The sequence below is a fragment of the Barbus barbus genome, assembly GCF_936440315.1.
Source record: "Barbus barbus genome assembly, chromosome: 41".
NCBI lineage: Eukaryota > Metazoa > Chordata > Actinopteri > Cypriniformes > Cyprinidae > Barbus > Barbus barbus.
This window is the reverse complement of record NC_136719.1, coordinates 12,685,300-12,711,344: the sequence shown is the minus strand read 5'-3', so window position 1 is coordinate 12,711,344 and position 26,045 is coordinate 12,685,300. Positions and strand designations below refer to the sequence as shown.

At 37.4% G+C, this 26,045-nt stretch overlaps 2 protein-coding genes across 2 annotated transcripts in view; both read right to left on the bottom strand.

The window, feature by feature from the left end:
• Window positions 1-13,659, bottom strand: part of LOC306860211 (E3 ubiquitin-protein ligase UBR4-like) — a gene marked incomplete at its 5' end in the record, with an annotated part of 51,813 nt that extends 38,154 nt beyond the window's left edge. The window contains 26 exon segments of the mRNA XM_079401785.1: window positions 14-243; window positions 332-454; window positions 550-732; window positions 825-953; window positions 1,989-2,068; window positions 2,178-2,310; window positions 2,397-2,676; window positions 2,836-3,005; window positions 3,108-3,193; window positions 3,280-3,436; window positions 3,975-4,162; window positions 5,509-5,626; window positions 5,715-5,852; window positions 5,939-6,038; window positions 7,262-7,452; window positions 7,532-7,591; window positions 7,670-7,794; window positions 7,873-7,997; window positions 8,084-8,225; window positions 8,352-8,454; window positions 8,579-8,621; window positions 8,623-8,722; window positions 10,713-10,842; window positions 10,933-11,036; window positions 11,168-11,265; window positions 13,535-13,659. Coding sequence (XP_079257911.1) covers window positions 14-243; window positions 332-454; window positions 550-732; window positions 825-953; window positions 1,989-2,068; window positions 2,178-2,310; window positions 2,397-2,676; window positions 2,836-3,005; window positions 3,108-3,193; window positions 3,280-3,436; window positions 3,975-4,162; window positions 5,509-5,626; window positions 5,715-5,852; window positions 5,939-6,038; window positions 7,262-7,452; window positions 7,532-7,591; window positions 7,670-7,794; window positions 7,873-7,997; window positions 8,084-8,225; window positions 8,352-8,454; window positions 8,579-8,621; window positions 8,623-8,722; window positions 10,713-10,842; window positions 10,933-11,036; window positions 11,168-11,265; window positions 13,535-13,659 — 3,461 coding nt within the window.
• A 784-nt stretch (window positions 13,660-14,443) lies between these two features.
• On the bottom strand, window positions 14,444-23,483 carry LOC306860784 (ER membrane protein complex subunit 1-like). The gene is made up of 22 exons (XM_079402702.1): window positions 23,365-23,483; window positions 23,071-23,198; window positions 21,768-21,833; window positions 21,595-21,688; window positions 21,384-21,512; window positions 21,116-21,242; window positions 20,685-20,840; window positions 20,424-20,591; window positions 20,212-20,283; window positions 20,031-20,129; window positions 19,847-19,943; window positions 19,379-19,495; window positions 18,581-18,780; window positions 18,350-18,499; window positions 17,818-17,979; window positions 17,626-17,745; window positions 17,413-17,550; window positions 17,152-17,325; window positions 16,838-17,048; window positions 16,592-16,676; window positions 16,349-16,478; window positions 14,444-15,824 (listed from the first exon to the last, which is right to left on the bottom strand). Exons 1-22 carry the CDS (start codon window positions 23,454-23,456, stop codon window positions 15,645-15,647), a joined length of 2,895 nt encoding a protein of 964 aa, XP_079258828.1. The 5' UTR covers window positions 23,457-23,483; the 3' UTR covers window positions 14,444-15,644.
• Window positions 23,484-26,045: the final 2,562 nt, after the last annotated feature.

Genomic DNA, 26,045 nt, shown 5'->3' with positions numbered 1-26,045 from the left:
GTGTAATCGGCACCTGGTGAAGGCTGTGTAGACATCAATGAGCTGCAATGTGGCGGGCAGCAGGTTTTTGGTGATCTCAGAGGATTTGTTGGGGTCTGATTCAGCAGCTACTTTGGAGAAATGCTCATCTAAAGACACTTGCACTTTGGAAATCACAGCATCCAATGTGTAGATGGTTTGTAGAGAGGGTACTTGGTGAAGAGGTAAGATGCTGTTGGGGTCCACGCAGCAAAACGACGAAATCTATGAAGGAGAGGATTTATGAGGCCATATATTAGGAGACAAGCAGAAAAATCTATATCAGCTGTTAATGGCAACTCTAAGAGTGTACCTGTCTGGCGATGTATTCCTCTGCGAGCTCCACATCATATTTCACTGCGCTGCATTTAGCTGAGGCCACTTCGATCAGAGATGTGGCGTGGTCAGCTTTCATTCCCTGTTTCACTAGGTGCTCCTGATTAAAGGGTGTTAACAGATGATTGACCTATAACTTCAAGGCATCTTGATCAGTTGGTTATATTTTCTTAGTGTTAAAATGATAAAACTAACCTTGATCCAGTTAACGTAGGTACTGACTCGTAACCTTGATGACCATCTTAGGGTGTGCAAGATGTCACTCTCACTGGGGTCACTGTTGCCGCTCTTAAGCTGCTCAACATAGGCCTTTGAGGGTGGCAGCACTCCCAGGATTTTCCACAGCACCAGGAAGTAGTACTGCAAGGAACATGCTTCCTGTACCAGAGATTGACAGCAACATTTAGGGCAAAGTCAACCAGCGCAAACACAAGGTTGATTGTAAAAACTGCAGAATGTGTGCAACTCACTACTGGGGTGATGGGCTTGTTTTCTTGCCGTCTTGCTGTGTCAAAGCGGGATCCCGCATCCAGCAGGGAGATCAGAGAGGAGTACAAGTCATCATACTTTACCACGCCATTGAACAGCACTTGGAAGGCCTGTAACAGTTGACAAATAACATGCACATTAACTTCTTATATTCATTTATCCATCTTATATATCTATATATCTATATATATCTATATATATCTATATATATCTATATATATATATATATATATATATATATATATATATATATATATATATATATATCTATCTATATCTATATCTATATCTATATCTATATCTATATATATATATATATATATATATATATATACACACACACACAGGAGTCTTCAAACTTTTAATGCCAAAAACCTCATGGTAAATAAAGAGACAGAACAGGATCTCAGATACATAATGTATGCTGAGAAAGCTATAGAAAGAAATATTTTATTTGATTCAACAATTTATTACACAATGTTTAGGCTACAAGGGCCTAACAAACTATATAACAAAAGAAGATAGTTTGAGAAACATCTCAATATTTTTTGTTCATGAAATGAAAGTCACTGGTTACCAAAACAGCTTTGTTAACAACAGTCTTCAAAATATTCAAGTTTGAACTGACATGAGGGTGAGTAAATGTCAGAATATTTTTTTTTGTGAACTATACCTAATGTTCTTATTTACTGAACTGTTGTATAAAATCACATTTGCACTCATGCTATTCAAACATAAACAGCACTATTGCTCCCGCTGCTCATGTGATATAAATGACAAATAATTTTTTTCCCCAGTATCTTATGGAGTTGTTGCCTGCATCATTTGTCAGTCAACTGCATGAAACATAAGATGATGTACAGGTCTGGGGGCGGGGCCAGTGCCTTTACTACGTTAAAATATTTTAATCGTGTTACTTTCATAACTATTGAATTTAACGTGTTAAACTGACAGCCCTAATTAAAATATACAATATAATAATTTATTATTTAATAACGTTTAAATAAATACAAATATTTAAAATATTTTGAGTAATTAAAGCAGTCCACTATATTTGGTAAAGACCAAAATGGTTTTCCTTAACTAGGTGCACAGACACTCCCATGTCTCTAATACTTGTGTAGACTTGTGATGTGTAGCCTCACCTTGCTGTCAAGCCGACTCCTGTCATCCTCTGAGGCTTCAGGAGACAGAACGCAGTAGAATTTCGGCTTTACTGTGGAATCTAAATGAGAGTGACGACAGACATACAGCAATAAAACAGTTCTTGCACTCTTGCATTGACCATCAAGTGCACAATTGAGTGAAATATGAGAGATCTGACTTACTCCTACCTGCCGAGCAGTGCTTGGCCCAGTTCTCTTCCACCTCTTTGAAACCGTAATAAAGCGGGACAGCACCTCTCTTTCCTCCCTCCTGTCCTGAACTGGCCCCGGATGACAGGGGTGTCAGAAGATTGTACTGAACCTGAGTGAGCAAATCAAAAAATAATTGTTACAAACTAGCTACAAAACAGTGGTGTGTTTACAGTGAAAGTACAGCTACATCCCTACCTGCTCAAACAAGTACATGGGAGCTTTTGAGTACTGGTGCAGCAAGTAGTCAAACACAAGCAAGATGCGGGCCAGGTTGAGGGGTACAGCCTGAATCTGAGAATCCGTGTGGACTGCGATTTCTGCGATGGTCTGCATGCAGAGGGTGAGGATGCTGCGGCGGCCCTTTTCAGAGAAGTTGTGAAAGATGAGCAGAAGCAGCTGAAGGTGTTCAACATTGAGATCCTCATCAGCAGGCACTGCTCCCTGTAGTGTGTGCTGCTTCAGAGTGCCCACAAACCTAAAAACAAAACGCACATATTCAGATTGAGAATGTTATGCAATGTTATATGAACTTGATGCTAACACACAATATACACATGGGTGAGAATTTGGTGAAGAATCCAATGCTAGATTTAAGAAAAGAGGTGTAATTCTGTAAGATTAAGTGAAGTCGTACCTTTCCCAGACCTTCATGCATTCTAGTACATCAGGCTCCCCCTGCTGACTGGCTTTATGCTGCCAGATCAGCAGTAACCTGGAGAGCACTGAGAGGGACTGAGGATGGATGTACATGGGCCAGGGACCCTCTGAGAACGGGGCAACACCCAATTGCTGTAGAAGAGTGTTCTGGAGAAAAGTTAAAGAAAACATGGTATCATATACCTGACAGCTATTAAAAATCTTAAATTAATATTGAGTTTTTTTTTTAAAGCATATTTCAAAATTTACCTGTAGGGATGGAGAGGGCAGGTCTGATGTTACCAGAGAGTGATTAAAGTGATAGAGGGCTGAGGCAAACTCTTCATCAGAGGAACCTGGACAAAAAAGGTTACATGTTAGGAAAAGCCTAAATGTATGATCAGAGTTAGAAAAAAATAAAAAAAATAAAAAAAAATAAGACCTTTGACATCTTTGTCGACATCCTTGATGATGCTGGCGAGGGTGGCCATGTGCTGCTCCGTGAGGGACACGCTCAGGTAGTTGCGAATGAAATTGTTTCTGGACTTCAGCATGGAGGTGGTGATAAAGTTCAGTATGCTTGATGCCAAACTCAAAAACTGGAACAAGAAACGTGTCTTTAGGTCAACATGAAAACGTCACTCATGCAAATAAATAAAATAGTATACAAATGTAATTATATATTACTGAAAAGTAATATATAATATATAAAAATATATTTCAAAACATGTATTTTGTACTGGCTGATATGGCAGTTTTATTGGACTTATACTGGCAACCTAATGGCATAGCTGAAATATCACACAAACAAAAGTGGTTTTTGAATCATTTTAAATAATTACAAGTACTAGTTATGTATTTATAAGAAAAATTAGAATGACAAAAAAAAAAAAAAAATGTTATGCACTTAATTAAACCGTAAAATACAGAAAATCATACATTTTGATTCAACATCAAAACAGCCTCAGAGGTTTTCTGATTTTGAGCAGCTAAATCATAAACAAGTCTTAACTCTCCTTTGACAAGGTTGGTTATGAGTTATGTAACAAATGTGTTTGTACAGGACATAAAACAACATTTAAGTTCTAGCAGCAAAGGTAGTCAAAATCAGCATTCCTCTACACATCGTGGACTTACCAACTCCGGGTCCTTGCGACTAGCCAGGATGTTGCCGTTCTCTGCCGTGTTCAGCTTGCTGGGGCTCTTGAGTCTCGGGGATGTTTCCAGAGGTGGGGGTGGAGGGGGAGGTGGAGGTGCCACCTTCTCTTTACTGGGAGAAATAGTCTCTTCAAACCACAGCCCCAGAATGGGCTCACTATCATCATCTGAAAACATGCCAAGAGCCACAATCAGCACCGCATTCAAACAAGTCATTGTACTGTATGCAAACAAAGCTACTTTAGCCATGGAAATACTTAAGATCTTTTTACTGTTTAAGGCAGAATAAATAGAAGCATAATGAGACACTACGATTCTGACCTAAAACAGAAATCTGCTGACCTGAGAAACAAGCTGCTCTTGTCCTCTCCTGTCTTCTCTCTGCTGAAATAACGAACACTGTCACTAGCTGTGACGGCTGCCAGAACGGCGCAGTAAGCAGAGCATGCTTAGCGTGCCACAGTGTTCAGGAACAGGAAGTAAACTGACCTGACTCTGAACTCTGGGGAGGTCTGACCGCTGTCCTTCTACTACAGCGTGCAGTGCTCAGGAACTGCCTAAGAATGTCCCTGAGATTCCTCAGCCCTGACACTAGCTCAGTAAACCACAAGCAAACCCTGACCTCAGCTGCATAAAAAATAACTCATGCCAATAACATTAAATAAGACTGCTGGGGAATCTTACAAAAGATGTCAAGATATGAACAGGTCATATTTCAAATCAAAAGAGTGGAAAAACATGAATTTTGCAGAAAGAAAATTAATAAAATGCAATTTGACAATATTGTTATCAAAATAAGGCAAATTTAAATCCACCCCTCCCAACTGTCAGTAGCTTACTCTAAAATCAGCATTACAGTAATGCATATTTTAATCGTAAAGTACATTTAGAAAGTTTATTTCTTCAGTGGTAAAATAAATCAACAAGGTAACAATGTGCATAAAATAAAGTAAATAGAATTTGTTTGACATCGTCATCAAAATAAGCATATTTCAAACCCTTCACTATAGTCAGCAGCCTACTGTAATGTACAAAAACATTTCTAATTCACCATAAAGTTCATGTATCTAGTTTACTTGTTCAGGGGAAAAACAAACAAGGAATAATAGTGTGCATAAATACAAAAATAAAATAAAATAAATTGTAAAAATTAATTAAATTAAATAATATAAAATTAAATAAAAAAAATTAAATTGTGGACAGGATCCATTATTCCATTCATTTATATTCCTGTACAGATAATGTGATATTCTTCAATGGAAATATAATTTTCATGAGAAAAGTCCAAAAATATATGCTTCCTTTTCTGCAAAATATATAATTTTTCCTTTTGATTTTGAAATATAACTTGGACATTTTATATGAGTTTCACCCAGATAGACAATCCAATGGGGAATTTTTACAGTTAAAAGCAACTACTCTGTTTATATGAACTAAATCAACTTCAGTGTCTGACCTCACTGTGGCCTTTATTTACAAGGTTAAATACTGAGAAATCTGTAGTGTTTGCTACCTTGACTGCTGTCCTCTTCTGTGCTGCTGAAGTCATCTTCGTAGTAAGTGTTGGAGTCAGTGGAGGCACTGGCGTCACTGCTGACCGAACCTTTCCTCTGCCGCTGCAGCACACACGCCTGAATCAAGCAGAACCAGAGGCACCACATTCAAACACAACGGACCACTTCCTCATAGCAACCATGATCAAGCCTTGTGGTCACAAACCTTTTTATAGGAGGTGGAGAGCAGTGTGAAGAGCAGGTTGGTGAGAGGGACCGAGTCAATGAGTCTCTGCACTCTCTGTATGGACGTGCTCTGGGCCATGATGTTCAGCTCTGCTGGAGGCCCGTCACTGGCCCAGCCCTGGAAGACAGAAAACAGCTTCACTCGTATTTACAAAACAAAAAATGCTCCAGTAGTTTAAAAGCAGCAGTTATGTTCGGTCTTACTCTATGAAGAGCCTCCACTTGTAAGTCCTGGAACAGTGATGTGAGCAGCTTGATTGAATGATTGGCCAGAATGACTGACAGAACCCCAAAACCTTGGTGCCTGATGAGAGAAAACTTCACATTTACTGACACACTTATTTACATGTCATTTTTGTAATAATCTAAAATACACCAAATATGCAACTCATACATTCAATACATTTCACCTATTATGTTTAATTTATTGCTGTATATAAAATTAGATTTTGCTTGGGGGACATAAAATAAAAAAATGACAATGATACTATCCTAATAACATAATAATTTAGAATATATATACAAAACAATTAATAAATATATATTAAAATAAAACTGTTTCACTGCATATTTTTTAATAAAATGTAAAAATTTTATATATCATAAAATCATATACAAAAAAAAAAAAAAAAAAAATCAGGAAATAATGTAGAGAAGATCTCTGCAGACCATCATTAAAGTGACGAGGTCAATACAGCTCTTAAAATATAAATGCATTTAAAATGAATAATAAATTAAACCTTTTTATTTCAAGGCAAGACTAGGTTGTAAAATATGGTGTGAATTCCCCCAAAACTTCTCACAGCTTAATCATTATTTTTTAAAAATGTGTGTGACTGTGTGTATGTGTGAATGAATGAGTAAGTGAGTGAATGCATATATGTGCGCGTTTTTGAGACAAACGAGGACATAAATTTGTAGAATTGACAGGTATGACATAGGTATTACAAGGCGAAGGTGACTTATGAGGACATTGCCCCATGTCCCCACTTTTCAAAACGCTTATAAATCATACAGAGTGAGTTTTTTTGGGGAAAGTAGAAATGCACAGTTTCCTGTGAGGGCTAAGTTTAGGTGTAGGGCAAAAGCACATACAGTTTGTAAAGTATAAAAACCATTACGCCTATGGGATGTCCCCACTTTTCACAAAAACATATATATATATATATATATATATATATATATATATATATATATATATATATATATATATATATATATATGCATACACACAAGCATACAAACATACACATACAGACAGACATAATTACATTTAAAAAAAAATAATGATTAAGCTGCGTTCTCCCACATGAAATCAAGATGTAACCAAAATAAGTTTTTAATTGGTAGTTGATCATCACACCACATGACATTTAGACATTGAAGTCACTCACCTGAATATTTTTAAAACTAACATGAACAGTCTATTTCTAAGAACTTGGCACTTGCATTTTAGGGCTCTCTTATATTTCATGCTACTACATTCATTAGGTCATCATTTCAAGTACAGAACACAGAGGCACTTACCCTTTCCCTGGGCCAAGTTTAGGAGATCCTGCTCCGTCCTTGGTTCGGGTGGCGATGTCTCGGACCCGTAGAGCTGCCAGGGGATCTTTCTCCTTCCCTTTATCAGCCAGGGCCGTGGGGCTCAGGTTCAGTATCAAATACAGGCTGTTCAACAGGCACCAGGCACCCAAGAGCTGAAAGTTCTGATAATGCTGTTGAAACACAAGCACGATCTCAGACATGGGCCGTTCTCATTAATGTTATATACTCTGTGGCAAAGTGTTCACCTACCTCTCCTCCAGCTCTGCGAGAGTCACTGATGGCCTGTCCAATCATCTCATAGATTTCCAGCTGTTGAAAAGAGGAAAAGCGTAAGATGAGGAGTGTACCAAAGACAATAAAACTGTCATCTTGACTATTGACACCTACGCATTTCTGCACAATGGTAGCAGCGTCGTTTTCATAGTCTTCCTCCTTGGAGCCAGTGGAGGCCGCACGAAGCTGCAAGCCGCTGCCCACCTGCAGTATGGCCATGCAAGTTGCCACACTCACACCTGAGAGAAAAAAAAACACTCCTGAAGCTCTCTGTGTATATCTAAACTAGACAAAAGGAGCTTTTTCAATCAACTCACCTGCATAGAGGCAGCTTAGTGCTAACACAGTCACATCAAGTAGTCTCCCAGGAGTCAAAGGCTCCAGTACAGGCAAGGAAAGTGTGTCCAAGGCCATGGTAACATCAATCACCAGGGAGTGAAAACTTAAAACACAGGGAGGGAAGGTCAGGATTACTCAATCTCAACAGATTCAATAAACAGCAGTGAGCTGAGGGTGACTTTGGTTTACCCATTTCGGACAGCGGTGGCATCTGCCACAGTGGCCGGCATGATGAAGAATGAATTGGCGGATACTGCATCCTGGAAGCGGTTTATATACCGCAAGAAATAGGGAAGGTTGAGGCACACGCGCAGCATCTTCTCTGAGCCCCCTGTAATGCATGAGACAAAAATATAGGATTTCATTGTGTAACAAAATGAAAGCAACTTCCATTTCAACATCTTGTATTTGAAATCAAACATTTATGAACCACTGACAAAGTGCAAGTGCAACTCACCTAATTCTTGTAAACTGGACACATTTTGAGAGACGAAGGCATTCTTCATTTTGGCCTGCGTTGCCTGATCTGTTGTTGTCTGGTCATCACACTCATTCTCACCCTGTAAAACACATGACATCATGGTTTTGTCCAAAAAACATCTTTGTTTGCTCATAACAAAATGTGAGTAAACCCAGGAGTGGTCACATCATCGTGAACTTAATCGGAAAACTCGCCTAATTTACTGACCTGCATGTGAGCAGATGGAGAGGCCAGCATGGTAATGTCAGGGTTAAAGACTGAGGTCAGCTGATTGAAAAAGTTCATTTGGACTTCTTTTTGTCTGAGTTCAGGGTTAACAGGGGAGGGAAGCTCCTTCTGGTCCTCCACTGGAAAACAAGATCACCAAAGACAATTGGAGAATATCAGCAGACAGAACCTTGTCTTTGAGTTAACCATTCTGGACAAACTCGAATCTTATCTGACAGAGGAAAGAGAACAAAGCCTCCTTTCTGCCAGCCTGGCACTCACATGAGAAAAAAGGTTAATACACTCAGATAACACAATGCTTTGTCTGGACTAATCTGTGCCACCAATTACTTGCCAAGCTGTGCCATGATGAAGGATGCTATTTTTGTAAAAATGAGATTTCATGATTAATTTGTAGGGCTTGATGCACTGTTTAAATCAACCAAATTAATTGCATACAATCATAACAAAATATTTGCTAAGAATTGCCCCCAAATTAGAACAACTCCATAAAATGTCATAAAATGTAATATGAATTTATGTACAGGTCAGGAGGCCTGACTAAATCCATTCATTTTTAAATCATGTTCTCTTTTTTAATAATTAATTGTACTAAATTAGCAAGCTAAAAATAATGTATTACTAATGTGTAATATTAAAGAATTCAATTACTAAACAGAACAGCTCCCTCCTGACTTGATCTAAACTGAGTAAAACTCACAAGAGAGCCTATAATTAGCCACAATAATCAAATGAGGAGCAAAGCAGGCACACAAGAAAATGATGCTTCATTAATTCTCGTGTACAGCAGATAACAAGCTGTAAAGAGGACAAATATAGTTATGACACATCTGTGTACTGCCTGAACTGCATCAGCATTGCAAGACAATAGCTGTGTCCGAAAACGCTCACTTATCTCTAATGTATGGCAGCTGAGTGGACCATTTCAGAAGGAGTGAACGAAATGAAGTGAATGGATTCGGACGGTGACGTGTACACTGCGAGTAAGACTTGGCTGTTGCAAAAACATCTTCGTCACATATGTACTTCTATATTACATATAAATAATATTAACAGCAATAACACTTAAAATGACTTTATACTGTAATCAGCTTTGTGCTTTCATTTGTTTTGTAATGCTTATTTGGTCATAATCATTAAATACTATTAAAATACTGTCAACAAAAATAAACTAACACAAGCACGTTCATCATTTTATGTATTTATTGTTTGTATCTTGAAACTCTCCCGAGCAACGTTTTTGCATTCAGATAAGATGCCATTGGCCGTAGAGCGCCCTCAGGCGACCGCTAATTCGACATCGGAATGAATACGCTACCAACGAACATTTTTAAATATCAACCAAATTATAATCATTTTTTGTAAATTAAACGGCATCTCTAATTCAAACTCTCTCGCTCCCTCTTCCAGCTCGTTGGTTCTCCGCATTGGATTGTGGGAAATAGTGCTTCAGCGAGTGTACATCGGTTGTACACTCAAAATCAAAATGCATTGTGGGTAAAAAGTAGTGAACGAATGTAGGGAATGAAGTCATTCACTCAGAATTCGGACAGCTCTACAAAATGGCTGAAACCCAATATAGTGCACTATATAGTGGATAGAGAGCAGTTTCAGACACAGCTAATGCATTAAAGAGAACTTAGGCAATCTGTCCACATGGAATCTGTCCCTTTAAAATTCCACATTTACACACTATTGGAACTTCAATAACATCATAAAGGTCCCCCTGGTCCTTCAAAATCAGCACAACTAGACCTGTAAGAATTAACTAAGCCAGTCTACACTGGATATTATTAGTCTTTAATTACAAGGCAAAAAGGAAAGCAAACAAGAAAATCCTACAAATGAAACACCTTCACCACCTCAAGCTGTTTATTTCTGAACAGCTGTGTTGAATTTACAAACAAGACAGTCAACATTCATATGCACCAAAAACACTGCTGCTGCATATCCCCATCCTGGCTCTATATTGTCTAGCTAAATCATAGAGATTACTTCTATAAAGACAGATCACTACACCAATCCCGACACTTCACGTTGTCTTTACATGAAATAGAGAGATCAATTATCTGGTAACACAGTGCTGTGACAATTTGAAACTACTCTTACCATCAGAAAGGGTCTTGACAGTTTGGGGTAGTTTGGCTGACTTCATCATTGCAGTAAAGGTGATGATTTCTGTCCGATCCAATCGACTGCAGCCAGTACAAAGGCCTTTTATTAAGAGGATCAGGTGCTTCTGTGGAGCGGAAGGAGAAAGGAAGTTAGTCTATGAAAAAATGCTATGCTTAAACAGACAAAATGTATTACACCAAGGTTCATATCTGACCTGAGAGACTGCACATGCTTCATCAGGATTCTCCAGACGGAGCAATGAGAATTCAATCAATACTTTACATGCTGCAGCTACTGACAGCAACTGATTTCTGGGGACTGGAATGGGACATAAAAAATATAAAAATGGGAACATTTTTAAAAGCCAGTTAAACCTGTGTATGCTTATATTTAGCTAGAAAATGTAATGAAATGACAGTTTCAGAATAAAACATTGAAATGTGACATACTTTGTCCACAAACTGTGGTGATGTAATGTGCAGATAGTGCCACAAACGAGGAGTAGAATGGCTCATACTGTTTGTCATGGTGAAGAATCTCAGTTTCACTGCAGAAAAAAAAATTAGAGAAACTGCTGAAATCAATTGCAAATTGCAGTTTGCATCTCATTTACATTTAACATTTACATTTATCCAAAGCGACTTACATTGCATTCAAGTTACAGTTTTTACATTTTATCAGCTCTTGCTTTCCCTGGGAATCGAACCCATGACCTTGGCGTTGCTAGCACCATGCTCTACTATTTGAGCTACAGGAAAGCATTTAACTGCTGTAATGTGATACTTCCAAGTGAAACCACGTATTTAATGAGCTCAAATTCAAGATGGGACTTGATTATCCATCAGGAATTGACTGAATTGTGAAAGTCAGTGTGCATCAGAATGCAAGTGTGCTAAACCAATACCACCACAGCTATTTGGCTATTGGTTAATAATATTATCCAGTAGTTTGCATGATCTGACTATTCTGACAAAGATGGAAAAGCTAAATCATTACAGATAAAGCTGCAAGTTATGTTCAAATGAAAGATTATGAAGACAGACAATGTTTTCTGTTGGATTATCAAATGAAAAATTGACCATAAGAATGGAAACAAATTAATAATTACGGTTATGTTGAAATTCTAAACAGAAGCTAAAATAACTAAAGAACTCCCAAAATGCTGTTCCATCTAGCAATTTACATGATTCTTACAGAGATGAAAATAAAAACTCTCCTATAGTGCGCATTTAACAACTGGTTAGCAATAAAAGGTTCCAAAGGCACAAAAGGGAATTTATTTGTAAGAAAAACTCACAGGAGTAGGAATGCATGACCTTATCTGACAGACTGAACTATGATAGTGCTTTCAGATTTAAGTGTAACAACAACATACAAACATCACAAATGCGGTTTACGGCTTTAAATGATTGCTAAAATCTTGTGTGGTAATGGTTGTACCAGTGTTATTTTACCACCATTTCTATACTATTATAGTAGGCTATTTATTAATATTTTTGAATGAGTTTCAGGGAAAACACTTTTAGGAAAAATGCAGATTTCAGCTTCATTTTATCCATTCAGAGAACGCCACTGGCAATAAACGTTATTGAACAAATACACTCATGTCAGAAAACATTCTACACACGGATCACATAAAATGAGCACAGACATATGGAAAAGTAACAATGAAAACAATTATTATTAAAGTGGTTTAGTCCAGTGGAGGTTGGCAGCTCAATTCATTATCAATCGTGTTACTTTCACTTTGAACTAAGTCGCACTTAGCTCACGCACATCGATAAGACGACAGTCAAAGATTTCATATGACAGATTCATTTCAATGCGTGTACCGTTTATTTTAAAGGTCAGTCAGTTGTTTGGCTCGTAATTAAATGGCCGCTATAAATGACAAACACCACAATGTGTTTGTTTGGGAAGACCAAGCACTGTTTCCGTAAAAACGAAACTGATGACAGTACACATTTACACACAGACAAACAAGCTTTTGAAATGGACAACTAAGCTTACAACAAACTAAAACAGAATTCCGACGTTTGTCCACTTGATCAAAAGAGGCTAACTCACGATTAGCGAACCATCAGTGACACTAGCACCAGTTGCCAAGTCATGGCTTGCTAGTTAGCAGGCACACCCCCTATATGCATTAATTTGAATCGACTGCAATTAAAACTTTGAGTAACTAGGACTAGTGCGGTTGCCTCTTACTGACAGAGAAAGATTTATCAGGATGACAATTAAAAAAGACGAGTTTGAGAATTATGAATAGCTCTTGACAGGGGCTAGCAGGCTAGCTAGCGTTGGTTGGGGTTAATCGAGGGAGGCTAACATGCTCATTCGGTGTCAATTAATTCACTTCCGACACAAATATAAAATCACTTTATTTAGGGGCGGATGTCGTGGGATCCTGTACGTCCATTATAAGCAAGCGGCATTCCTAAAATATCAACCAGGCAGATTATATGAACGTAAAAGAGTGGATCTCCGGCCTGATGATGAAGCAGAATCTGATGTATCTGCTACTGTAAATGCACAGTAACACTCCGGCTGTGTCTCAAAACACAGTGAGCTGCATTCGTGGACGGTACATTTAGTCATCATATGCGAATCTGAACTATTCAAAATCGTTTTTGGCCACCGAAAGCATTTGGAATCCAATCCCTCTCACGATGCCCCGAAATGCTGTCCAGGTAGTCAGCTGACTAGGTTTTGGGACACAGCCTCGGTGCTGCCATAGCATCACAGCTAATGCAGAGTCACTCAACAGTTTATTTCAGCCTGCACGAGCCATTTCAACAAACAAGCCCTCTTCTGACCTGTTTATGATGGATCCTATAAGCTGAGGTAGCTCTTTCGTTTCGAAAGCCGTGTAGGACGCTGATAAAAGTGGCCGTACGGCTGCGGTCCACTCAGGTTCTCCATCTCCTCCACTCGACGCCATCTTGAGATCCTCAATAAGAATCTAAGAGCGGAAATGAGGTTAATCATCAGACGCCAAATAACAGGAACTGTCGTCAGAGATAAACATGAAAAGTTTCGTGTGTTATGTCATGCATTGCGAGCACGTAGAAACCTTCTGAAAAAAAACAGGACTGTGGTTAACGGTTTTACTCATGAGCTTCAAAACCTTTGTTTATTTACAACTGTGGCCAAACAGCTCAGGAAACGTGAGCTTAAAGCGGCAGTTCACGCAATAATGAAAATTTTGTCGTTATGTGAATCGCCACCATGTCTTTTCAAAATTTTCTTCTTAACTCAAACATAAATGTTAGGCAGAATGAGCCTATAATTGTATGTGGAAAAAAGATGCAGTAAGTGAATTGTTACTGACTCTCTTGTCAAACAACCTGAGGGATAGTAAACTTGACAGAAATTTCACTTTTGGGTGGTTATCCCTTTAAAATAGTCCAAAACTTGACCAATTGTACATGCCATCATTTTTTGTCCATACAATGGAAGTCAACTATAACCAAAACGGGTCCCAACAGTCTTCAAAATATCATCATCTGTGTTCTGAAGAAGAAGAAAATAAAAAAAGACTTTGAGGTTTGTAACGACATGAGGGTGAATAAATGACTTTTTTTTTTTTTTGTAACTAACCCTATAATATCATCCAAAATAATACAAATTGTAGGCTACATGTCAAAATTATTTGTCTATAGAATTGAAGTCAGTGTAACGAAACTCCCAAAATTCTGCAGAAGTCAGTCAGTCATACAAGTATAAAATAATGGTGAGTAAAATATTTATTTTCTTGGATGAATGATTTAACGATAATTTAACCCTAACAATGATATAACCTTTTATTAAAGCAACCAGAAAATATTTCAACTGGTATTGCCCAGACTATCCACAACTGCAGCAGTTCTACCTTCAATTTTCAAAACGATACAACAGTCAACCATTAGGAAGGGGATATTGTTTATTATTGATCAGGGGGAAAAGAACAAATAATTTATGCATGTTTTAAAAAAAGCATTAGGTTTGTTACCAACTTAATTGAATGTCTACTCTTTTGTTACAAATATTATTATTAAACTTATTTATTTCTGACATCATTAATTTGCAGCAGCGGGGATGCTTTCAAAATTATGTATATAAACAGGCCTAGACTGTATAAACATTTTACACAATAGTAAAATCACAAGGATTTGTAATGTGTACAAGTCAAAATCAAAGTATGATATGGCATATTAGGATCTTGCTCATAAATATATCAAGTAAGAACATGGCTCCAAACCATCCAGTGCATTTGACATACCATAAAATAACTACAAAAGACTATTCAAACTCCTATGCAGAACATTATGTCATTAATGTACAGGAGAAAACAATTTCACAGTTCTCATGTGCACTAGTGATTGCCCATTCAAATCCTGTACCCAAGGCAATATATTTTTAAACAGCTCATCAGATCATATCAAATTTAAAACCAAATAATTTTATTCAATATTTTCATTGATTTAAATAAAAAAAGGCAGTCATTTTGCAATACTCCTTCCCTTAATATTAATTTTCAAAATAACACCATTTCTTCAAAAGGCAGACTCAGACTTACTGAATGAAATCTATAATGGAAAGAAATGAAATAAACGGGACGGGTATTGTGTTATACCTGGCAAGTCTACCTTTAAATCACATGAGTTATGTTACCCTAAAGGCACAATAAATAAATTAGCAAGGGGGTGGGGGGGTGGGTGTACATCGTTACTTCTCTCTCTGAAAAGGGAAAAAATATCATGGCCGTCTATACACTTACACTCAAAACACCACAAGATCTCTAAGACAGCTGGTTGCAAAAATACACCAAACTTATCAAATGATCTTGCAGTTTTGACATGGTCACCAGCTAGTCTCCTGCCATCAATGTGTCGACCACATTGCAGTGAGGGCGAGAGTGAAGTCAACAGGCCTTTAGGATGAGTCTTATCGCCATGCCCTATTGAGCAGTTTCACTTCCGCTAGACGTTTGCTGATCATGGTGGCAAAGAAGAGGCCAAAGAGTACGCTGCTGATTAATACATAGTCATAGTCATCCTTAAGGACATCAAATTGCTTGGAGGGGAACACTCTGGTCTGGTAGATGTCAAGCCCATACGCAACCACCTACAGGGTGAAGAAATTAAATGCATTTCATTCATGTAATAAGATTGGCATAGATGTTAAAGGGATAGGCTAGTTCACCCAAAAATTTAAATTCTGTCATTAATTACTCAACCACATGTCGTTCCTTTCATGATCTCCTTTCATTTTTGGAACACAAATTAAGATATTTTTGATGAAATCCAAGAGCTTTCGTTGTGCATATAGTATTCTCATAGCTTCATAAAATTACAGTTGAACCACTGAGGTCACATGGACTATTTTAACAATGTCCTTTTTACCTTTCTGGGCCTTGAACGTGGTAGTTGCATTGCTGTCTCTAGAGGGTCAGAAAGCTCTTGGATTTCATCAAAATATCTGAATTTGTTTTACGAAGATGAACGAAGGTCTTACAGGTTTGGAGCAACATGAGGGTAATTAATGACAGAATTTTCATTTTTGGGTGAACTATCCCTTCAAATTAAGACAAAAAGTTATTTAATATTGTGAAATGTAAAAAAAAAAATTGACTAAACCATCACTCTTACCAAACAGGTAGACTCCAGGCCAGAGGGGGCAGTGTGGATGCCCCTTACTCTTGACACAGTTTGGTTGTAGTTTATAAACCACTCTTCACGAATTGGCATTTCTGGAGCATATGGTATGAGGTTTTCCTCCCTAAATGGTGAGACAATTATTGTTCAGCTTGGTTACTCAGAAAGCAAATTGTTAATCAAAGTCAGAATCGTATGTGATTTTCCCAACATAGTAAATATTAGTTGAAAACCTACCGACTCTGTTCTGAGACCACCTCTGGTCTCCGCGGGTCCAGAAACATCTTTGGTAAGGATAAAATGTTGCCTGATGGCAGCCCGACTATAAAGTAAATGTAATACACAGAATTTAATATGAGCATGCTGATATTTTTCATAAGACTTTGATTTTATAGATCAGAAAAGCTTAAAAAATAAAATAACAGATGAGATAATCTGTCAGTTTCTGAAGATTCCAAACTGCTTGATATGCACAATACTAACCAAGAAGGTGTCGGCTGGTGATGCCCTTTTCCGTAAGTGTGGCTTCCAAAGTGCTTATGGGAGCAGGAAAAATGTACGACTGCTGCAGAACCTGAGGTGGATGTGGTCTGTCCAGGGAGCTGAACACTGTGCTGTTATAGAGATCCGCTCCCTCAAAGAGCTCCAACACAGAAAACTCATTTCTGCGGAACTTGGAGTTCCAGTACACATACTATAGGGAATAAACACAAAAAGTGGTGTTAAATTCTGTACCAGAAACATTTCTATCACAGTAATCATAATGGATAAATGCATGGATACATCTGTGCACTTACCACCACCCAGTTTTCAGAGTGTACAAAGTGAACAGGTCCTCTGGCTTTCCGCTGCACTGCTTCATGCACAATACGGCCAGTGACACCATCAATCAGGAAGATTCCAACAAAGCTCCGCTCCTGATGGGTGTCTGTGCTTTCCGTTATCACAGCCAAGAGATTAGGGTTCAGATACTGCAGAAGAACAACAGGTAGGATATGTGATTAGAAAAGAGTGTAATTACGTTTGCCCGATAAGAGCACTTATCGAATCAGCAGTACCTTGTAGAGCACACTACGATCCCCCATGACTCTGCCCTGGGAATGCACATGTTCATTTGCACGCTTTCCTTTGACAGCCACTATCTTCTGCACCTCAGTGGGGATTATCACCTCCCAGATTAGCTCTGTAGACAAATCCTAAAGGAACCAAATCATTTATGAACACAAGCATCAAAAGTGCTTTTCATGTGTTCTGCATGAATGGACACAAACCTTGCGCAGACGGAAACCTGACAGTTTTCCCTGACTAGAATCCACTAGGTAGAAGAATATGGAGGATGCTGTGTCCTGAAGCTGCTGTAGAATGTTCTTTGTAGATGGAAATGCTGTGACCTGTATGAGAAAATAAACAGTTTCACATTCTCCAAGGAACACAGAAGGTTTGTCAGAAGAACGGAGACCCACCTTGTACTGGTCATCAATAAGTAGAAGGACTTTAGCATAGTCCTGGTCAATGACAGGCAGCAGCAGGGTCTGAAGGACAGGTCTGGGTAAGGCAGGGGCACTAATTTGACTCTTCTTGCCAAAGATGGGATTGAAGACATAGAGGCTTCCAATACCTGTGTCCTATAAATACAGTCCATTTTTAAATTTAGAAAAAAAAAAAAAATAATAATAAGAACATGCAGTATTGAACATTTCACTGTACTAAAAAAAAAAAAAAAAAACAGTAAAATGAATGGGGAAAACAAAAGTGGACAAATGTGTAAACTAGGCAAGCAAACAAAAAACAAATGAGTACAAACTAACAAGCAAGCAAACAAAAATGAACAAACAAATTAAACAAAAGCAATTGAACACACAAACAAGTAAACAAAGTAACCAAACAAGCAAATAAACAAATGCACAAATCTGTAAACAAACATGAAAGCAAGCAAACCATAACATAAGCAAACAAAAACATTAGATCATACAAAAGCAAACTTCAAAAGCTTACCTTGTTTTTTATAAGAAGTGTGCACTGTGGAGGATGTGGAAAGTGAGCAGTGGTCCTCTGCACAATAAGTTTGAAAACAGAGTTGGGCTGGATGTTTTCTAAATACTGCTTCCACAAAATCGTTCCTGACTTACTGTCGATGCCAAAGAGCTGAGTAGAAAAACAACAGCCATATGTTAACCGACAAGACAGCTAAAAGAACAAAGCAACAGCTGTGCTTTCTAAACTTACCTTCCCAGAGGCAGTTACCATCACCATCATCTTCTGCAGGTTGAATTCATCCCGAGACAGTGTGTCTATGCTGACCTCATTCTTCACACTGCTGCGGGGCTTCCGGGCATCATAAAAGAGTTTCCAGAGATGGGCCAGCCAGGCCTGCAGCAGGATGAACTGGGAAGAGAGGCGCTTGAGAACCATGGGTAACAGCCCATCTGCAGGCAACAAGAGACCACAGCGATGAATGACAGAAGTAAATTAATCTAAAAGAAAAAGTCACTTCAGCTTTAACATCAATTAGTTACAGTCTTGAGCCAATTCATCGTCCAAAAGTTAGAGACGCTGACAAAGACATTACATAAAATAAAAATGTGATTAGGAAGAGAAGCAAAATTAGAGGAAACTCTCTACTTTACCTTGAATGGCTGGATCCAAGTGCAGCAGATAGGCAAAAGAAAACACATAAGGACATAAATACAAAAAAAAATAGCAAGAAAGCCATGGAAAATAGGACAGATGAGTGAGACGGGAGGGTTTTTATTTTTGCTTAGCAAGCAAAGCAGCAATGTCAAAACATACATTAGCCATACATCACAAACACAGAGTGCATACATAACACTTATATCTAGAAAATGTTAAAATCGGGAAAAAAAAAAAGGGCCTTAAAATGACATTTTATCTGACCTTAAGATGTGCTTCATATTTTGAACTAACACTTAACTGGGTTGCTCCAAAATTGCAAGATGAAAAAATAAGACTATAAGCAATATGTAATAAGCAAACAGAGTCATAATAAAAAAAAAAAGGTTTTACCGGCTTTCTTTCCAAACTCTCCCTCCAGTTCTGCCTGTGTTCCAGTGAATGGCAGATCAACCATCTCCATCGTGACCACATCAGCCAGCGCCTCCTCCCTCATCCAGACCACCCTGCCTACATTGAGACACAAAAATCAACTTCTTGCCTTTTGTAGTTTAGACTAGATTGAGGTGAAGCTAAGCTGAATTTGACTTCATATTTTTTACAGATATAGTACAGAGGTCCAGGAGAGAAATCAATTCATTGACTTATTTAAAGCTATTTTGATTAATTTGATTAAACTTAGAATTTAATAAATAATTGTAATGATTTTTTTAAATGTATTTTAAATGCCACATTTTTAAATTCATTTTAAACAAAAGGATTTTGAAACAGCTTTTCGATAATTATTTTCCAGATTCTTAAACAAGAATTATTTTCATTTTTATTTTTAATAAATCAATTTCTCCGTAGTGTAGTTCATACCAGGTTGCTGTAGGAAAGTGAGAGTAAGATCTTCCGTCTGCACCATGACTCTGTAGCCCACAGAATCATCTTTCTTCAGAAAGGCGTGGACATATAACTAAAGAACAGATCAATCAAATTAACCTACATCAAAATAATTGGCCAATAATCAGTTAAACTTAAATACTTCAGCATCAGCCCTCACTCTGTTTGGCTTTCCTCCATTAGGGTCCATGTGGTAGATTATGGTGGTGTCAAGGTGCCTCCGCCCTGTGTCAGCACTGAACAGGTTGATGCTGCAAGCCTGGAGTAAGAATAACAACCGATTAAGGTACAAGTACATACCTAGAAAGACATTTTTGTCTTGTTTTTGAAATGTGACTCACAGTATCATTCTTTGGGGACATCACAGCAGCAACTGTCCTTTCTCCAGATGTGGCAAAAGCAGCCAGATATGACTGAAACATGAAAGACATTGGGCTTTAGACTTTTGAGTGAGGAGTAACCAGTAAAACTTCTGTAATCAATAACACTTTATGAAAAGGAATTGTAAGGAAATTAATGGTTCTGTTTCACTCTGAGATGTATTAGTTCTTACTGGATTGAAGTCTCGGAGCGGAGCGATGAGGCCGTCTTTGAGTTGCAGCAGGATGTGATGATCTAGACTGAGCTGCAGGAAGAACTCAGAAAGAGGAGGCTGTGCTGGATTGGGTTGAGTGGATGTCAGAACAGGCTGGAATCCAGATGCCACCTCCAAATCTAGTGTCTTTGAAAAGAGAAGACACCCATGATATTATAGATAGATACAGAAGACTGAGGAAGCACTGTATGTTAAATACAAGCGTAGCAACATCTGCACCTGGAGGTGGATCTGTTTCATTTCTGTCTGTTCTGCAGACTGCAGTAGTAGAGTATACAGGGACTGTGTGATCTGATCCACACACAGTAGGATCCCTGAGCTGATGACTGTACAGCTGCTCTCCAGGCTTGACATCCATGCGGCTTCAACTGATTTCTGAGAAAAATAAGAGTGATTGTATTATTATCCAAGTAATCTGACTCTCTCAATAAGAAAACTCCATATATTTTTCCTTTTTTTATTATCGAAATAATCAGTCTTTAAATAAGAAAACTGTAGTGTGTATAATTATACATGTAAATTATAAATTGTACTTTGTGTACTATTATACATGTTTTTACTGTCAGTTTTGATCAATTTAATGCATCCTGCAGAACAAAAGCATTCATTTCTTTTAAAAAAAAAAATCCTAAAGAAAGTAAACTCCATACCTTGTTCATAATTTCTCCATCTTCAATTTTGTATTCAACAATAACAATATGGGAGTTCGGCACAACTCCAAAAACAAACAACAGTCCATTCCCACCAGAATAAATAGTTTGATACTGAACAGTGTCACTGTAGGATGCAAAAAGATGAATTCACAATAATTAATTACAGCAATTAAAGAAATAATAATAATAATTACACAAAATAATAACTGTAATAAAAAACAAAAAGAACAGCTGTTATTCTGAATTCCAAGATTTTTTACATCACCTGTCAGGTAGGTTTTCTACCCATATCTGGCTGCCACTTGAAAGGTCATTGAGCGAGATTGCTGATTTCTTCAGCACAGCAACATACTTCACAAAGTCTTGAACTCCAACTAAAGCAGCAGCCTGAAAGCTGTGTTCAAAAGTGGACACTGTCAGTTTGATGCACCAGTTAATCCTAATACTGTCACAAAATAACATAAAAAACATACAACCTTCCTGTATCAAGTACTGTCTCCCACTTCAAGCCACCAACTGTGGTCTCCCAGGAGCGAAGCAGACGGCCATTTCCAACAACAACAAAAGCATCTAAGAGACAACAAACACAGATTCAGAGGCAAAATACAAAACCTAATTTCACAACATACGCTTTTTATTGCATGCTTACCCTGTCCATACATAAGCAGTGCATCAATATGGCCCTCTGGTCCAGTCTTATCCACATGCCGCCAGACTACAAGAAACAAAAACATTTCACTACACTGTTAAATGAATGAATCATACAAAATCATTGCTTTTTAATAAACAAGCTCGCAATACTAGAAAGGTGTATTCTAATAGCCATAATGCAAACCTCTCTCACCTGTCCATCCAGATTATTTTGATTATGATTAAGAAACCCAGGATGATTTTTTCATTTGAAATTTAGAAAATTAGTTATCTCAACCATGGTGAAGTAATAAGGAATTAAGATAGATTCTATTGTTTTTCATTACAATAATACCTTTTAAAGTTTTTTGTAACTATAATGAGGGCTACATAATAGCATAACCCTTAAAGAGACAGTTGAACAAGAAATGAAAATGCTGTCATCAATTACTCCCCTCGATGTTGTTCCAAACCTGTATGACTTTCTTTTTTCAGCAGAACATAAAAAGATATTCTGAAGAATGTTGATAACTAAACAGTTGCAACTTCCTCTGACTATCATTGTGTATATATATATATATTTTTTTGTCCATATAATAGAAGTGAATGGAAACCGAAACTGTTTGGGTCCCAGCATTCTTTAAAACATGTTCTTCTGTGTCCCACATAAGGAGCAAAGTCATATACATTTGTAACAACAAATCACAGAATTTACATTTTTGGTTGAACTATCCCTTTAATGAAGCAACCACTAAACATTTCAGGATTCATTGCCTAGACAATCTTTTTTATTTTTTTGACAGACTGTCCCTTTAAGTATGGGTTGTAAATAAACAACCTGTTATTCATTGGACATAGGAAGAAATTAGCCTATTTCACAACAAACATAAGAAGAGATTTCTATATTACAACAAAGCTCATCTACTTTTTGTATGTTGTAAAGGTTCACCAATAAAACAAAATCTTTCAAATCAAATAGTTAACGCTTTAATGCACAAACTATTCAAATGTAATTTTTCTGGTTACATGGTTTTTTAAATATGCTTTTATTACACATTTGTCCACTTCAAAAGACAAATGATGTATCACTTGTCAGCCATGTAAAAGTTATTTTGTCCAAAAAAAATAATAATTATGGTTAAGTGTCAAATGTTGTAAAATAGTGGTTTATAACAGTGTTTGGGCTGAAATCTGATTATGGACGCTCATTCTTTCACGGTCTAATAACCAATAAACGCTTATAAACAGATTCTGACAGCAATTTATAAATGCCTATAAATGATTTAACGTAAAAAGACAGTCAGACGAGCAGAATGACTTACACAGGTCTCCAGTCCTTGAATTGAGGGAAGCAAACACGTTCTTGTCAGTTGCCACCAGGAGCTTTTTAGACGCTTGAGAATGAGTGTCAAACAAGGCAAAACGCACCTTGCCGATAAACTGTTGCCTCCTGAAAGAAATCGCAGGTAGTTTAGAGTGATGTTAAGACATGAAGACTGACCAGCCCGGTGTAGTAGCCTGCTTAAAGTACCGGCTGTTTTCACAGTCTCAGAAATCCCACAATGGATTATAACTTACGCCAAACCAACACACAGCTATAAATTCCGTTTACATACCAATCAAACTTTCCAACTTGGTCTTCAAATACCGCCGATGCAGTATATAATAAAGACACAAATATTGCTAATCTTACTACAAGCCAAGCCATTGCTGCAGAGGAACAACTCCCACAATGCTCTGCGGTTAAGGACCCATATAGCCAACCTTTAATAAAACAATAAAAATGTATTTAGGCATTCTTTCCATTCCATCCTATATTTAGTTCTTGATATGCAAAAATATTTTTAATAATGTAATTAAATGCATCGGTGTTAACTGCTGCTCAACATATTAACATCAGGCATTCGCTTGAGATGCCTATAGACTGGATTTAAAATATTTCTTAAAGGGTCAGACAGTACATTAACTAATATAATGATATGAAAGTTGTTATAAAATATGAGCGATAATATAAATTACCAAAAAGATTGAAAATAACTTGAAAGATCTGGATAAGTGTGTCTAAATATGAATTTGGGGTTTATAATTTTTATTTTAAATGGTCTAGTGTTACTGTGCAGTTTAAGCCATTAGGTGGCAGCACAATCTAAAGACACTTTTAAACATTCAGTTTGTACCTACGCAGGTGTTCAGTGTGTGCGACAACTCAAGCTCTGTTGTTTTATTACTAAACTCATTGCAAAAACTATTTTAACCCAAATACCTCTACCGACTAAGTTATGTTTAAATATCTGGATTTTGAAAATATATTTTAGCATGTTCACCGAACAGTGCATGATAGATGACCTTCTCTAAAATATCACTCGTGTCCACGCCTGCCCCATCCATGCAACACGTTACTGTAAATGCTTTTAGTAAACACTCAGTAGGACTACAGTACCAGATATGCCGTTCCTTCTCAGCTGTTTGCTGGCTTTCAGATGAAACAGCCTGAACACACTCAGTTTAATTTGTATGGAAAAGTGTTGTGAAGCTCTGTGACATGGATATACACGCAATGATGTCATTATTACTGCTTGCTGAGATCCGTTCATCGTGCTGTCATAGAGATCTGCAGCCTTTAATGTAAGTAGTATGAAAATAAATTACATTTTAGTCATGTTTTTATTATTTTCATTTTGCAATTTTATCGGCTGCATGAAGATTGGTTTGTATGCACAAATCTGCTTATTTTCGTGCATGAAACGTTTGTTGCGAATATTAATAAATTAAAAAATAAGAAATTAAAGCATATTTTTTTCCTTACAGAATTATGTATTAATAAGTATAAAGTACTTTTGATATAGTACTATTATACTATATAATATAGTATATAAAAAAGTTTTATTAAGCAAATTAGTATTTATTTTGTTCAAATAGCTATGTCACTATTAAAATGCAATGTATTATTATTGTTTTTTATATAAATTATAAATCAATTTCCAGTTATTGTGTTCTAAAAGACTTCAAAACAGAGTTGTTGATGTAAGAGCTGCATTATGCACTTGAAATGGAAAGTAATTCTTTCATTCTTCTTTGTTCAGGCCAAATGTCTGCTCAGAACAAGAGAAAATCATCACAGCTGAGAAACAGCCATGTGTACAGGCTTTTACACGTATGGTGAAGGTTTGGAGGCCAGGATGCACAGGTCATGCTTGGTGTATGGAGTATGAAAGGAGGTACATATTAATTTGACTTAAATATCTAGTTAGATTGAATACAGTTACAACAACATTGCCACTAGATTTTACATGTAGTAAAGAGTCCCTCTGTCCTGATTCACTATCAATAGTCCTTTTTACCCCGACTGCCATTTCTCTTTGGCACACCTTTCAGTTCCAGCCAACTTCTTGCCGCTTTTGAGAATGGGCAGAGGGCTAGAGAAAGACAGCAGTTAGAAACTGATCCTGTTGTTGAGAGACGATGGTTATTAAGGGTCTCAGATGCTTTGGGAATCAAAAGGAAGCTCAAGACTCTCAGAGCCATCAACCCCCTTGGCAATTATGGAAGATCATTGAATAGCCCTCATTAAACAGGCACTGGGCTTGCTAAACATTGCCATTGCACTGAGCAAATGCTGAACTAATTGAGGTTTAGAAGTCTATTATTACACGGCTCTCTGAAACACTTAATTCTGATTGGCCAATTGTGAGAATCCATGCTATCTGTCTCAAATTTTGCAGAACTAGTTTTATAGTAATCATATTTTTATCGCTTTATAGGACTGCCTACTACGTAGGCTACAGGCATGTCTACAGACATGAATTTAAGACTACATACAAATGCTGTCCTGGATGGTCCCAACTCAATGCAGAGACAGGCTGCCTCTATCGTAAGTATTTCCACTGTCAGATCTGTCCTATATCTCATCAGACTCAAAATGACATGAAAAACAAACATATAGGCCCTAAACTTTAAGTGCAGATTTGTATGGTTGAGGTTAATGATTCATAAACATCATTCACTGACGGATTGTGTAGTTAATGGCTTACATGATTAATGAGATTCCTGTTCTTCTCTGGAGATTCCATGAGAGGGATTCCGGCTTTGTTGCTGTTGTCAATCATGTACAGAAACTTTTCATCAGATGCTCATTTTGGGGACCAGCAACACTTCAATAGACTCTTTATCTTGGTTCAGGATGGTTCAGGATTGTTGTTTGGGCACAATGGAACTGTATATTCTCTAAATATCAAATAATAAATCATTGGATTTAGTCAGTGTTGTGTTGAAATCTATGAGAATAATCCAAAAGATG

Coding starts and splice junctions, on each gene's coding strand:
- LOC306860784 (XM_079402702.1), bottom strand. CDS start 23,456: ATGGCTTGGCTTGTAGTAAGATTAGCAATATTTGTGTCTTTATTATAT. Junction 20,592..20,684: donor TGAAACAGATCCACCTCCAG/GTGCAGATGTTG, acceptor CTCTTTTCAAAG/ACACTAGATTTGGAGGTGGC. Junction 16,677..16,837: donor CACCAGCCGACACCTTCTTG/GTTAGTATTGTG, acceptor TTTACTTTATAG/TCGGGCTGCCATCAGGCAAC.